This window comes from Saccopteryx bilineata, chromosome 7 (assembly GCF_036850765.1).
Source record: "Saccopteryx bilineata isolate mSacBil1 chromosome 7, mSacBil1_pri_phased_curated, whole genome shotgun sequence".
Lineage (NCBI taxonomy): Eukaryota > Metazoa > Chordata > Mammalia > Chiroptera > Emballonuridae > Saccopteryx > Saccopteryx bilineata.
Genome location: NC_089496.1, coordinates 75,427,619 through 75,441,527, shown reverse-complemented (window position 1 = coordinate 75,441,527; position 13,909 = coordinate 75,427,619). Strand labels below are relative to the sequence as shown.

Sequence of the window (13,909 nt, the reverse complement as noted above, 5' to 3'; positions counted from 1 at the left end):
GGCAGGCACCCACGTGGCCACTGTAATTATTTGAGTGGGTCTGTGAATATGCGGGATGGGGACAGAAAGATCACATCACTTCTGTCCATCACTCACCTTTAGGACCTTGATTTGGGTGGGGTCAGTGGACCTGATATAGAAGCTCTTCAGGTAGGGCTCGAACATACCCTGGCACAAGAAAGGCAGCCGGAAGTTCCACCACAGCCCTCTCTTCCAGGGCTACCGCTACTCCTGACCTGGGGCCCAGTGTTCTCCCTGCCACGTCACTCTCCTCCATTCCTCAGTTTCCCCCTCCTAAATCTGAGGCCGTATTTCTTCACGGAGCTTCCCTTCCATTGTGGCCCTCAGGTCCATGAGGTAGGGCTTGTCTTTGGAGCCCCCCTCTGCCACATAGCACCCTCAAGGCACCCCCCCCCAGTCTGCCTTTCCCCAGAGCCACCCCTGAAACTGGGAGGGCAGGCCTTGGTCCCTGGCTCACCCGGCGCTTGATAGACATGGTGGCCACATTCTGGAGCACCACGTACTGCACCTCACTGCAGAGAGGACAACCAGAGGTTATACGGGCTCCATGGGCAAGGGGCAGCCGGTGGGGTTAAGAAAAGTTGACCAAGTAGGAGGGAGGAGAGGCCTGGTGTGGCCAAGGCACCAGTGGCAGGAGGGCTGGGCCAGAGTAAGTGGGTTGGCAGGCAGGCTCTCATGGGTAGGTGGGGGGCGGGATGATGGGCCCAGGACCCAGGAGGAGAGGGGCGGGGCCAGGCAGGATGTGGGCGAGGTGGGCACACACCTGTGGCTGCGCAGCAAGCGCACTAGGGCCTTGGCGATGACGCCCACCTCCGCCTTGGGCGCCAGGTGGAAGTACAGCTGCGCCACCGCCATGACCACCGCGGCGCTGCGGCTCTGCAACAGTGGCTTCGTGTTGCGCAGCAGCAGCCGGTGGTCCGGGTCCATGACATAGGGCTTCCTGGCCGGCAGCGCCGCGGTGGCCGCTTCCTCCGACCCAGGGCCCTTGGCCTCGTCCTCTTCCGAGCCGTAGAAAGCTTTCTCAGGGTTCTCCTCCAGTAGCGACTCCTGTTGGGCAAACAGTGGGGCAGCGGCGCCTCCTCCCGGGGCCCCCCACCCACCCTGCAGGCGGGTCCGGGGCTGAAGGGCAGGGCCGGGGCCGGTCCAGCGCGCTCACGTTCTGGGTCGGGCTCAGGAACTGCGTGCGTGCGTAGCGGGTGAGCATGCTGATGATGACCACCTGGCCCCACTCCTCCACGTCGATGAGCAGGTTACAGAGCTTCCGGTAGTTCTTGTGAATCAGGTCGATGCGCTCTGGGCACACCTCCTCGAAGGCCATCACCACGCTGCCCGCCACTAGCTGGGGAAGGGGCAGAGGCAAGCGAGGGTCAAGTGGGAGGGCTGAAGGGCCTCTATAGGGCACCGTCCCACCACCCATCCTGTGTACCCCTCTACGCACGGTGGTCTTGTCGGCCAGAAGCTTCTCAATAACCTCTATCAGCTGGTCCTTCTGGTCTGAATCCAAACTGAGGAAGAAAGTTGTTGAGAAGGGCCTGGCCCCTCCCCATTTCCCCCTCCCCAGGATCCGCCCAAGCTGTGCTACCTCCCTCACCCCAAGAGGTGTGAGCCACCACCTCCATGGTCCTCCTTCTGTCAGTTCCCAAAGTTGTCTCTTAAACCACGTGAAGAGTAAAAAAAGGCAAGGCAGCCTACAAGATGTGAGACAGGCCAGGGTGGGCTGGGGACTTGGGACTCACTTCCCTGAGAAGGGCAGGGCAGGGGCGCACCTGTAGAGTTTAGGGATGGCATGGGCAGCTGTTTTCCGCACGTAGGGGGACATGTCTGAGGCAGCTTCTTTGATGGCCAGCATCATGATGGGCACTATGATGGGCACACGGATGCTGGAGAGGACGCGGAGGGCACTGGCTCGAATCAGCTGGTTGGGGTCCTAAGGGCAGAGGTGGAGGCAGAGCCACACCTATGGAACTCTGTCCCTATCTGCCACCAGCTCTTGTGTCCCTGCCTCCTGTCCTGACCCTGGAAGATGGGCCAGTGTTGGGTGCCTGGGGGCACTGCTTGGTGGCACAGACTCTTGGCCCTGGCTGCAGAAATCTGACACCTGACCAGGTGTAGCAACAGGCTACTTCACTTTCAGGAAGTGGGAAACTTTCAGAACAGGTAATGTTTCTGAAACACCCTCTGTTCCTTAGTTACTTTGTGTTTAGGCCAGAGGCAACTACCAGCAAACTCAAGTTGGTCTCCCTTCCCAAGAGTTCGTCTGTACATTCCTCACCCCAAATTTTCTCTCCCACACTGCTGTTCTTCTTTTTCTCCCAGAGTGTTTAAAAGAGAATAATGTGTGGGCCACTCCTCTTTGCTCCTACAGCTGCCTACACCTAACAGGGACCTCAGACAGCATGTTGCAGTCATGGGTTGGCAACAGGGGCAGCTGTGAATGACAGCTCATCCAGGAGGATGAGGGACACTCAAGGATAGGTGCTACCCTGATTTTCTAAAATGGAGAAAGAGAAGATCCAAAAAATTAGATGAAAATTATGATATGCCTTGTCAAAATTCTGGTACTGAGTTTTAAACAGATGTTGTAAAAGTACTTCTTTAAAAACCAGGAGTCTGTATTTTCTTAGAGTCAAATCATATCACATTCACCACTAATACCTATTTTCTTTTTTTTCTTTCTTTTTCTAAGTGAGAGGAGGAGAGATAGACTCCCGCATGTGCCCTAACTGGGATCCACCTGGCAACCCCCATCTGGGGCTGATGCTCACTACTTAGTCATTTTTAGCACCTGAGGCAGAGGCCCCACAGAGCCATCATCAGCACCCAGGCCCTATGGGCACAAACCAGTTGAGTCATGGCTGCGGGAGAGGAAGAGAGAGAAAGAGAGAAGAGGGTGAGGGTTGGAGAAGCAGATGGGCCCCTCTCCCGTGTCAAAAGATTACTTGCCAATCTGAGATAGATGCCTTGATTTTGACTTTTAAAAATAACCTAGCACAGGCCCTGGCTGGTTGGCTCAGTGGTGGAGCGTCGGCCTGGCGTGCGGGGGACCCGGGTTCGATTCCCGGCCAGGGCGCATAGGAGAAGCGCCCATTTGCTTCTCCACCTCCCACCCCCTCCTTCCTCTCTGTCTCTCTCTTCCCCTCCCGCAGCCGGGGCTCCATTGGAGCAAGGATGGCCTGGGTGCTGGGGATGGCTCCTTGGCCTCTGCCCCAGGTGCTAGAGTGGCTCTGGTCGCGGCAGAGCGACGCCCTGGAGGGGCAGAGCATCGCCCCCTGGTGGGCGTGCCAGGTGGATCCCGGTCGGGCACATGCGGGAGTCTGTCTGACTGTCTCTCCCCGTTTCCAGCTTCAGAAAAATACAAAAAAATAAAAAATAAAAATAACCTAGCACAGTGTGTGACAGCGACAGCGAGACCCAAGTCCTTGATGAATGAGTGAATGAATGAATGAATGAATGAATATGCAAGTGCCCGGCTTCCCACCCCATCAAAGAAGTAGGCCACCAGCCCTCCTGCCGGCCACAGCAGGCTGAACTGGGCAGGATTTGGATGATCCGTTTTCAGTCTGCTTAGCAACCGACAGAATCAGTGGGATGTGAAAAGATGTGCTGGGCCTTTCAGAGTCCCTCACACAGGAACTTGAGCCAAATGTATGGAAAGACTAGGGGGGTTAATGGTTGGGACATGGAGAGAGAGCAGAATGGCAGTGATACCCTCTACTAACCAGAGAAGCACTCAGTGGAGACAATCATGAATGAATTTCAGATACAAAACAAAAGGTGAGAACATTCAGTTTAAATACTGTGGGGCATTCCGCCTCCACTCTAGTCTGAAGGCATGACTGTCCCACGCCCCCTCCCTTAGTTGATTTCAGTTCCCACCTGCCTCAGAGAGCATTTCCCCACAGTGGGTGCAATCCAGTTCCTTAAAGATGGCTGATTTGCATATACTGGGCTTCTGAAACAAGGCTAAACAGAGCAAGGAATTTGTTCCAGCTCTAGAGAAATAATTGGCTGTGCTGAACTTACAGAAAATGTTAGGTCATGTGTTAAGTCCTCTGCACTCACCTTTGAATCCAACCTCTATGTCTGATACAGCCCCTCCCCCCAGTCCTCCTGTGCAGCCAACCTTGTTGTTTTCCTCTCAATGGGGCTCATTTGTTTTCAGTAAACCTTTTTTGTCTTCCTTACCCAGTTCTAGGTGAAAAGAGTCCAAAGTCATTGTTCTCTGCAGACACCTAGGCGAGGTGAGCCTGCCTGTGCCAAGGCTCTGACACCCACAGGTAAGGAACCAGGTCAGCAGCTCCCCACACACAATTGTCTAAAAGTGCATGACGTCTGTCTGCAGGGTTGTGGGCCATAGTTCCTTCATACTAACGGGGGTGAGGGCCAGTGCGGTCTATTGTCAGGGGCTCCAGGGGTTCATATTTGAGACAGCCATTAACACAGGCTTCTCAGAGAAGAGACACGTTCTTTGGAAACCTACTTCACCTTTCCTCTGACTCTGACCCTCCCAAGCTCAGGAAAAGGCCTCTGGAGCCCAGGCCTGTCCCTGGGCCCACCCCTCTGATAGAGCACCCATGAGGCCTCCTGAGACCACTGACCTTGAGGCCACGCTGGAAGGTGGAGATGGACAGCAGAGCCAGGTCTTGCTGCTCCTCAGCATAGCGTACCAGGTACACGTAGACAAGCTTCTTCACCTGAGGGAAAGCAGGTTTACCAGCAGGGACTGGTGCCCCCACCCCATGAGATGTCACTACCCCAGCCGGCTGCAGTCCGTGGAACAAATATCTCCAGTGGGGAAGAGCATCCCTAGTGTACCCCCTTTACCCTGATTCTCATCTAGCTCAGGGACATGTGGACAGTGTCTCTTCCTGGATCGGGGACATTTCTGGGCAGGTCAGGCCTCAGTCGCTGGATGATTCCCTTCCTACCCTCTGGCCAGCTTGAGTTTATTTCTGGTAAAGGTGGGCATGAGAGACCCCTCACTGGGGTGTGCTCACCTCTATGTTCTTACAGGCTACATTCTTCACCACAGCAGGAAACAGGTCTGAGGCATTTTTTCCCCGGGCGATCATCTAGGACAGTGGTCAGCAAGCTCATTAGTCAACAGAGCCAAATATCAACAGTACAATGATTGAAATTTCTTTTGAGAGCCAAATTTTTTAAGCTTAAACTATATAGGCAGGTACATTCCTTATCGAGGTAGCACCCGCACGTGGTATTTTGTGGAAGAGCCACACTCAAGGGGCGAAAGAGCCGCATGTTGCTCGCGAGCCTGTTCGCCGACCAGGGGTCTAGGTAAGGAGGTCAAGGTTGGGGGAGGGGAGAAGGCCAGCACTTAGTAGGGGATGGTCCACGGGAAGTCAAGGTTGGGGGAGAAGGGAGAAGGCCAGCACTTAATAGGGGATGGTCCACAGGAAGTCAAGGTTAGGGGATGATGGTCCACAAGAGATCCAAGTCGGGGGGAGAAGGAGATGGGAGAAGGCCATTACTTAATAGGGGATGGTCAACAAGGGACCAGGGAGAGCTGTCGTTTGACCCACGGCCCCTTCCCCAAGGAAAGCCCCATCCTTCCCCACCTACCGCCACAATCCTCTTCATGGCCTCCAGCTTGAGGGAGTCTTTGTTGGTGTCCAGCATTTCCTTCAGGTCATCGTGCCTGGTGGGAGGCACGAGAGGTCAGCTGAGGGCACAGGGTTGGGGTGGGGCTATCAAGTGGGGGATCCAGGAAAAGAAGATATGAGGGTAGGGAAGGATGAGGCAGGATATCAGAGGGGAAGGAAGTAAAGTACAGATCAGAAAACAGGTCGGGAGAGACCCGTGGGTCAGACAGTGTTATAGGTTGAATTGTATCCCCCCTCAAAAAATATATGTTGAAGTCCTAACCCCTAGTGCCCCAGAAGGTGACTCTATCTGCAGCTGCAATTAGTTAGGATGAGGTCATACTGGAGTAGGGCAGGTCCCTAATCAAATATGTCCAGTGTCCTTCTAACAAGATGGCCTTGTGGAGAGCCAGAGGTGTAGGAGACCACCATGTGAAGACAGAGGATTGGAGAGCTCCATCTACAAGTCAAAGAATACCAAAGAATTGCCAGGAAACTATTAGAATCCAGGAAAAGACAGAGTGGCCCCGCCAACACCTTGCTTTTGGACTTCTAGCCTCCCGAACTGCAAGATAATAAATTTCTGTTGTTCTAAGCAGCTCAGTTTGAAATGCTTTGTTACAGCAGCCCTGAGAAACGAACACAGCCAGGGACATGGAGCCAAGAGACAAGAGGAAGGGTTTGTGGTAGGAAAGGCATAGACCCTGCCCAGGAAACGGCCAGTTGGATAGATGTGAAGGACCTGGAGCCTGTGGAAAAGAGATGGGTATCAAAACAAAAAGCAAGGCACCATTGCCCCACCCTGAGTGTGTTCCCAGGAAGACCCCACAGACTGAGCTGATGCCAATGACCAGACTGGTCCCAGACACTCCAGTCTGTTTGTGATGGCCTCACAACAAAGGCCAGACCTGTCACTCAATATTCAGCAGTCACTCAAAGAAGTTTTAGGCCCTGGCCGATTGGGTCAGTGGTAGAGCATCGGCCTGGCATGTGAATGTCCCAAGTTCGATTCCTGGTCAGGGCACATAGGAGAAGCCATCATCTGCTTCTATACACCTACCTCTCTGCCTTATCTTTCTCAACCTCTCTCTCTCTTCCTCCTGCAGCCATGGCTTGATTGGTTTGAGGGCACTGGGTGCTGAGGATGGCTCCACCTCAGGTGCTAAAATAGCTCAGGTGCAAGCATGGCCCTAGACAGGGGTTGCTGGGTGGAACCCGGCCGGGGCACATGTGGGAGTTTGCCTCTCTATCTCTCCTCCTCTCGCTTGGAAAGAAGAAAAAAAGAAGAATGGGAAATATCAATGAAGTGTGTGTGTGTGTGTGTGTGTGTGTCACACACAAAGACAGAGAGAGGGACATATAGGGACAGACAGACAGGAAGGGAAAGAGATGAGAATCATCAGTTCTTCGTTGCAGCACCTTAGTTCATTGATTGCTTTCTCATATGTGCCTTGACAGGGGAGCTACAGCAGATCAAGTGACCCCTTGCTCAAGCTGGTGAGCCTTGCTCAAACCAGATGAGCCTGTGCTCAAGCCGGCGACTTGAGGGTTTATAAACCTGGATCCTCTGAGTCCCAGTCTGACACTGTATTCACTGTGCCACTGCCTGGTCAGGCTATCAATGAAGTTTTTAATAAATGACCCCTTGCACTTGGCTGAGAGGTAGATCCCAAGCCAATGCATAGGTAATAACTCCAAAGAATATTTTAAGGAACAGAAGAGAACAATGGGCCCTGGCCGGCCTGGCGTGCAGGGGACCGGGGTTCGATTCCCGGCCAGGGCACATAGGAGAAGCGCCCATTTGCTTCTCCACCACCCCCTTCCTCTCTGTCTCTCTCTTCCCCTCCGGCAGCCAAGGCTCCATTGGAGCAAAGATGGCCCGGGCGCTGGGGATGGCTCCTTGGCCTCTGCCCCAGGCACTAGAGTGGCTCTGGTCGCGGCAGAGCGACGCCCCGGAGTGGCAGAGCATCGCCCCCTGGTGGGCAGAGCATCGCCCCTGGTGGGCGTGCTGGGTGGATCCCGGTCGGGCGCATGCAGGAGTCTGTCTGACTGTCTCTCCCCATTTCCAGCTTCAGAAAAATACAAAAAAAAAAAAAAAAAAAAAAGAGAACAATGGAACAATGACAGACAACTCACTCTACTGGAATTCAAAACACAAAACAACTTGACAAGAAAAACTATGGTACCGGGTTAATAACAGAAAGCCCAAGGTCACAGGGGTACCCTTCATAAACGGATCTAAATAGATATATTAGAAACAACTCACTGGTGGGAGAGAGAACCTCCCCCTCCTCCAAATAAATGCTGTTGAGACAACAGGTATGCAGCAAAGAATTTAACTTATAAACACATCTCACACCAAAATAAATTCCACATATTTTTTTTTTTTTTTCATTTTTCTGAAGCTGGAAACAGGGAGAGACAGTCAGACAGACTCCCGCATGCGCCCGACCGGGATCCACCCGGCACGCCCACCAGGGGCGACGCTCTGCCCACCAGGGGGCGATGCTCTGCCCATCCTGGGCGTCACCATGTTGCGACCAGAGCCACTCTAGCGCCTGAGGCAGAGGCCACAGAGCCATCCCCAGCGCCCGGGCCATCTTTGCTCCCATGGAGCCTTGGCTGCGGGAGGGGAAGAGAGAGACAGAGAGGAAAGCGCGGCGGAGGGGTGGAGAAGCAAATGGGCGCTTCTCCTGTGTGCCCTGGCCGGGAATCGAACCCGGGTCCTCCACACGCTAGGCCGATGCTCTACCGCTGCACATTTTTTTTAATAGTTAAATTATTCTTAAATATAGAAGAGGAAAGAGAATTTTTTTTTTTTTTTATTATTATTTTTTTCTGAAGTTGGAAACGGGGAGGCAGTCAGACTCCCGCATGCGCCTGACCGGGATCCACCCGGCACATCCACCAGGGGGCAATGCTCTGCCCATCTGGGGCGTCGTCGCTCTGTTGCAACCAGAGCCATCCTAGCGCCTGAGGCAGAGGCCACAGAGCCATCCTCAGTGCCTGGGCCAACTTTGCTCCAATGGAGCCCTGGCTACGGGAGGGGAAGAGAGAGACAGAGAGGAAGGAGAGGGGGAGGGGTGGAGAAGCAGATGGGCGCCTCTCCTGTGTGCCCTGGCCGGGAATTGAACCCGGGACTCCTGCACGCCAGGTCAGCGCTCTACCACTGAGCCAACCGGCCAGGGCCAATTTTTTATCTTAAAGGTCATAAAATTATCTGTAATAAGATAGCTCGGTTTAATTTTTTAACTTGGGTATAAAAAAACTAAATTTAAGAAAAAAAAATAAGACAACTATATTCATTTGCTATGGATGCCATAACAAATGACCACAGACTGGGAGGCTTAAACAACGTAAACTTATTTCCTTTCTTTCTTTTTTTTAAAGATTTTATTCAATTTTGAGAGAGAGGAGGGAGGAGAGAGAGGAGAGAGAGAGAGAGAAGCATCAACTCGCAGTTGCTTCGCTTTAGTTGTTCATTGTTTCTCGTATGTGCCTTGACTGGGCAAGCCCAGGGTTTCGAACCAGCAACCTCTGCGTTCCAGGTTGGCACTCTAGCCACTGTGCCACCACAGGTCAGGCATAAACTCATTTTCTTAGAATTTTGGAAGCTAAAAGTCTGAGATCAAGATATCAGCAGGGCTGGTTCCTCCTGAGGCCTCTCTCTTTGGCTTGTAGAAAGCTTCTCCCTATGTCCTCACATGGTGTTCCCTGTGTCCTAATCTCCTCTTCTTATAAGGACTTTAATCATATAAGATTAGGGCCCACCCTAATGACCTCATTTTAACTTTATTACCTCCTTTAAAACCCTGTCTCCAAATAGTCACATTATGAGTTACTGGGGGTTAGGGCTTCAACATAGGAATCTGAGGGACACAATTCAACCCATAACAGTCCATAATATATCTCAAAGAAAAATATTTGAGATGGGGTGAATTAAAGTTTAATATTCAAAATAAAGTAGAGTACTGATATAAATTTACAGGGCTCATGTCCCGTGTCCGACCATACTCCGAGGTCCTGGCACTGGTGATGTTTAGAGAAGTGAACAGAGAATTGTGAAAAAACCCATGGGAAGATGTGTCTACCAAGAGCTGAGAGAGTTGTGGGACAACTTGCCAAGACCATTCCAAAATGTGGTAAGCAGCTGTGCATGGGGACCTGCAGGTTCTCTAATCTCCCAGATGACACCTGATAACCTGCAGCCCTTGACCAGGCCTCAGAACCCAGCCTGGAGAACTAGCAGCTGTGGGAGACATTAAAAAGCAGTGTGTGCAGCCCTGGCCGGTTGGCTCAGCGGTAGAGCGTCGGCCTAGCGTGCGGAGGACCCGGGTTCGATTCCCGGCCAGGGCACACAGGAGAAGTGCCCATTTGCTTCTCCACCCCTCCGCCGCGCTTTCCTCTCTGTCTCTCTCTTCCCCTCCCGCAGTCGGGGCTCCATTGGAGCAGAGATGGCCCGGGCACTGGGGATGGCTCTGTGGCCTCTGCCTCAGGCGCTAGAGTGGCTCTGGTCGCAATATGGCGATGCCCAGGATGGGCAGAGCATTGCCCCCTGGTGGGCAGAGCGTCGCCCCTGGTGGGCGTGCCGGGTGGATCCCGGTCGGGCGCATGCGGGAGTCTGTCTGACTGTCTCTCCCTGTTTCCAGCTTCAGAAAAATGAAAAAAAAAGAAGAAAAAAAAAAAAAATTTAAAAAGCAGTGTGTGCAAAGTTAGTCACAGAAGCGAAACACTCGGAATAGAAACTCCAATACCGGGGGTAGCAATATCAGGAAAAGGAACCACGGGATAGCAGTCACAAAGAGGCCAATGTGATTGTTGCTAATGCTGACAAGTGAGTAAGTGACGAATGCTAAGAGGAAGAGAAGAACCCGACGTCACACACACCCAGTCATCGGACTACATTGTGTAGACATGCGTGAGTGCTTAACAGATAAAAGCAGGGAAGATAGAAGGGTGCTAAAGCAATTTATGTTCTGAGGATCTTAGAAAGTACCTCTCCTGAAGAGGTTTTTGATGGAAAGAAAAATAGAGGAGGCCTTCCAGAACAGAGACCTTGCTAGCTGTCAGACGAAGACAGAAGATTCCCAGCTCCAGTCATGCTGACCTAAAACTCTACTACTGGGGGGGATGCTCCCCAAACCAGAAGATACCTCTCCAGTCCCATGGCCTAGCCAGGTGCAGAAGACCTTGACAGTCTCCCAAACACACTTCCCAGGAGGGCTGAGCTCAGGACACCAGAGGTATAGACAGAGGTACAGACCATTCAGTCAGGCCCGGGCAGCACTGAGGAGCTGCGTACCCCTTTCTCCAATACACAACCGCAACCCACTGTGCCCTCAGGGTCTTCCACAGACGCCCCACAGTCAGCTCATACCCCAGACACCTGCAGACCCCAACCCTCCCACCAAATGCCAGCACCACCTACATGTACTACAGGTACTCCTGTATGTCCCCAGATACATCTACACCCCCCAGACACACACACAGTCCATGCAGACACCCCCACACACCCAGTACCCCCACAGAAACTCAGAGTCATGGGCATGTAGACCACACAGGCACTTTCCATAGAAACATGCCCTCCACACATAAAACCCCCACACCTAGAGATACACACACACATATCACCTCCACAAACCCACACATACATCCCTATAGACACATACCTACCACAGGCCCTCTCCATGCTCCCCCCACACCCTCATATGGATCCCACACAGAAACACACCCACTACACATGCAAATACTTTTTTTGACAGGATTTAGTCACTCCAGGCTCATTCACCAAAATGGCCACCAGCTTTCTATTTAAGATTCATTTAAAAAAAAAATTATTTTAGAAAGAGAGGAAGGGTGGGGCGGAGGAGAGACAGATACATTGACCTGTTCCTGTACGTGCCCTGACCAGGGGCGGAACTTGGAACCTCTGTTCTTTGGGATGAAGCTCTAACCAACCGAGCCATCCAGCCAGGGCCTCCTATTTGAGATTCCTGATGAGATATTTAGGTTTCTAAGACCAAATAGATCCATCCTCAGGGATCCTGTGCCCTCCTCTGAGGGGTCAGGTGGGTGTCCTTGCCTGTCACCCTGGGAGTAGGGAAGTTAGTGGTCTCTTAACTCTAGGTGTTCCCTAAAGAAGTTCCTCACACCCAGGTGTGCTCACCACACCCACAGATGCCACAGGCACTTGTCAAATGCACACACCCCAGGGCCCGCACTGGGCCACCCATACCACTGCCATCCACCAGCCTGGCACACACACTCCAGGCCCCTGAAGGCCCCAGGACCTGGGCCAAGGAGAACTGAGGGCCGGTAGGGGAGGAAGCACTGGTGCATGGCAGACAATACAGGCAGGGTTGTCAGATGCCCACTGACACAGACAGCAGCTCCCTTCCGGCATGAGACCACCTGGAACCCCTCATCCGCACTCCCACCAGCTTATGCTCCCCAGAGGGAGAAAGGAGAGATACATAGCAACCCTGAGGCCATGAAACATTACTCTCGGCAGTCAGATCCCCTTACATCTGACCTGAGCCCACACCTGGTCCGAGGGACTCACTGGGGATGGGCTGGGACCAACCAGGGGGTAAACATGGCACTGGAGGCCAGACCTGCTCATCTCCACCACCACCGCCGCCACCACACGTTCCAATCACAAGCCAGGAGGAGCTGGCCAAACTCTACCTGAGCTCTGTCCTGTAGCTACATCTCACCTAGAGCCCATTCTGGCCAGAGTCGGAGGGAAGAGGTCAGTGTGGGACCTCCACCCTCAAACACTTTACGATCCTCCTCCCCTCAGAGTTCTGGGAGTTCTGCTCATCATTCATACTCTCAGTCCCCATACTATTCCCCCAGGGGGCACACCTGGCCCCTGAATGCCAGCCCAGACCTCCTCCTCCTGAGGTGGTGGGGCTCAGAGTCTGGCCTGAGTGGCAGCCGCCCATCCCTGGCCTTCCCAGCGGTCTGGGTTGGGGGATCCCTGGGGCTCCTTTATACCGTAGCGGCTGGCTCTGACTCTGGCCTTGGCTAGGCTCTGGGCAAGGTCCTTCCAGGGATTCTTCTGGGGTTGTGTCTTCCTCTGGGGCCTGCAGACCCCGAAGCTCGTCAGGCTGCAGGGCCTGGTACCAGGCTGTGGGTCCGCCCTCGGAGGTCAGAACAGGGCTGGCAGCCTCCTGATCAGCCCCATCGGATCCTCTGGCCCCTGGCCTCGCCACCGCCCCCGGGAGCTGCAGGAATCGCTGCATTGGGCACTGGGTCCTGCTCTGGGATGGGACCGAGCTGGCCAGGGAGCTGGGGATACCTGCCTGTCACTGTCACCCAAAGGCCTGCCCCTGAAACTCAGAAACCAGACACTGGCAGGGAGAGAGGCTCTGGTTTCCTCACAGCTGAGACAGGGACTTGGGAGGGGAGGAGACTGGGCACTAAGCCAACCCTCAATCTCTGAGCAGACTAGGGAGCCAGGGGAGGTGCCCTCCTCACCTCCATTCATGCCACAACTGGACCTCTGCCTCCCCAGAACTGCTCTTCAGAAACCCTGTACACCAGTGGTCCCCAACCCCCGGGCTGTGGACGGGTACCGGTCCGTGGGCCATTTGGTACCAGTCCGCAGAGAAAGAATAAGTAACTTAAATTATTTCTGTTCTATTTATATTTAAGTCTGAACGATGTTTTATTTTTTTAAAATGACCAGATTCTCTCTGTTACATCCATCTAAGACTCATTCTTGATGCTTGTCTCGGTCACGTGATACCTTTATCCATCCCACCCTAAAGGCTGGTCCGTGAAAATATTTCCTGACATTAAACCGGTCTGTGGCCCAAAAAAGGTTGGGGACCACTGCTGTACACTTCTACTTACTCTGACCTTAACCCTCTTGCCTTACCTCACCTTCCTCCCTACCTGGCCTAGCCCCCCCGCCCCGCCCCCCCACACACACCCAGGTAATCCCTCTAACTGCTCACTCACATCCTGGACCTCTGGGCCTCACAGCCCCTACCCTGCCAGTAGGGGTTGACTTTATTTGCTATATTTCTAATCTCCTCAACCCTCCACAAGTCCCCATCCTGGGCCTTGCCTTAGATTAAATCCCTTGCAGCTCCCAAATATTTCTGCTCTCCTCCCCTTCCTCTGGGCAGAGCTGTTCCTTCTCAAAGCCAGAGCAATCCTCCCACTCAGCTCTGTAAGTCCCAACGCCCCACTGCCCATCACTCAGGGGTCTCAGGGGTCTGTGCTTCCTTCCATTCTCTTCAGACTCTCCCACTCTATTGTTCAATTTTCTTTGGGTC

At 53.3% G+C, this 13,909-nt stretch overlaps 1 protein-coding gene across 3 annotated transcripts in view; it reads right to left on the bottom strand.

Moving 5' to 3' along the window:
* AP3B2 (adaptor related protein complex 3 subunit beta 2) overlaps positions 1–13,909 on the bottom strand; it is a 40,598-nt gene that overhangs the window by 16,186 nt on the left and 10,503 nt on the right. For 2 of the 3 annotated variants that reach the window (XM_066239359.1, XM_066239358.1), the window contains 9 exons: positions 5,602–5,677; positions 5,019–5,093; positions 4,620–4,715; positions 1,788–1,948; positions 1,460–1,526; positions 1,178–1,360; positions 785–1,068; positions 479–533; positions 97–168 (listed from right to left, as the gene is read on the bottom strand). In XM_066239359.1, the coding sequence (XP_066095456.1) occupies positions 97–168; positions 479–533; positions 785–1,068; positions 1,178–1,360; positions 1,460–1,526; positions 1,788–1,948; positions 4,620–4,715; positions 5,019–5,093; positions 5,602–5,677 (1,069 nt within the window). Of the gene's footprint in view, positions 1–96; positions 169–478; positions 534–784; positions 1,069–1,177; positions 1,361–1,459; positions 1,527–1,787; positions 1,949–4,619; positions 4,716–5,018; positions 5,094–5,601; positions 5,678–12,620; positions 12,884–13,909 lie in introns of those variants that run through there. The other variant, XM_066239360.1, reaches the window with a different exon arrangement.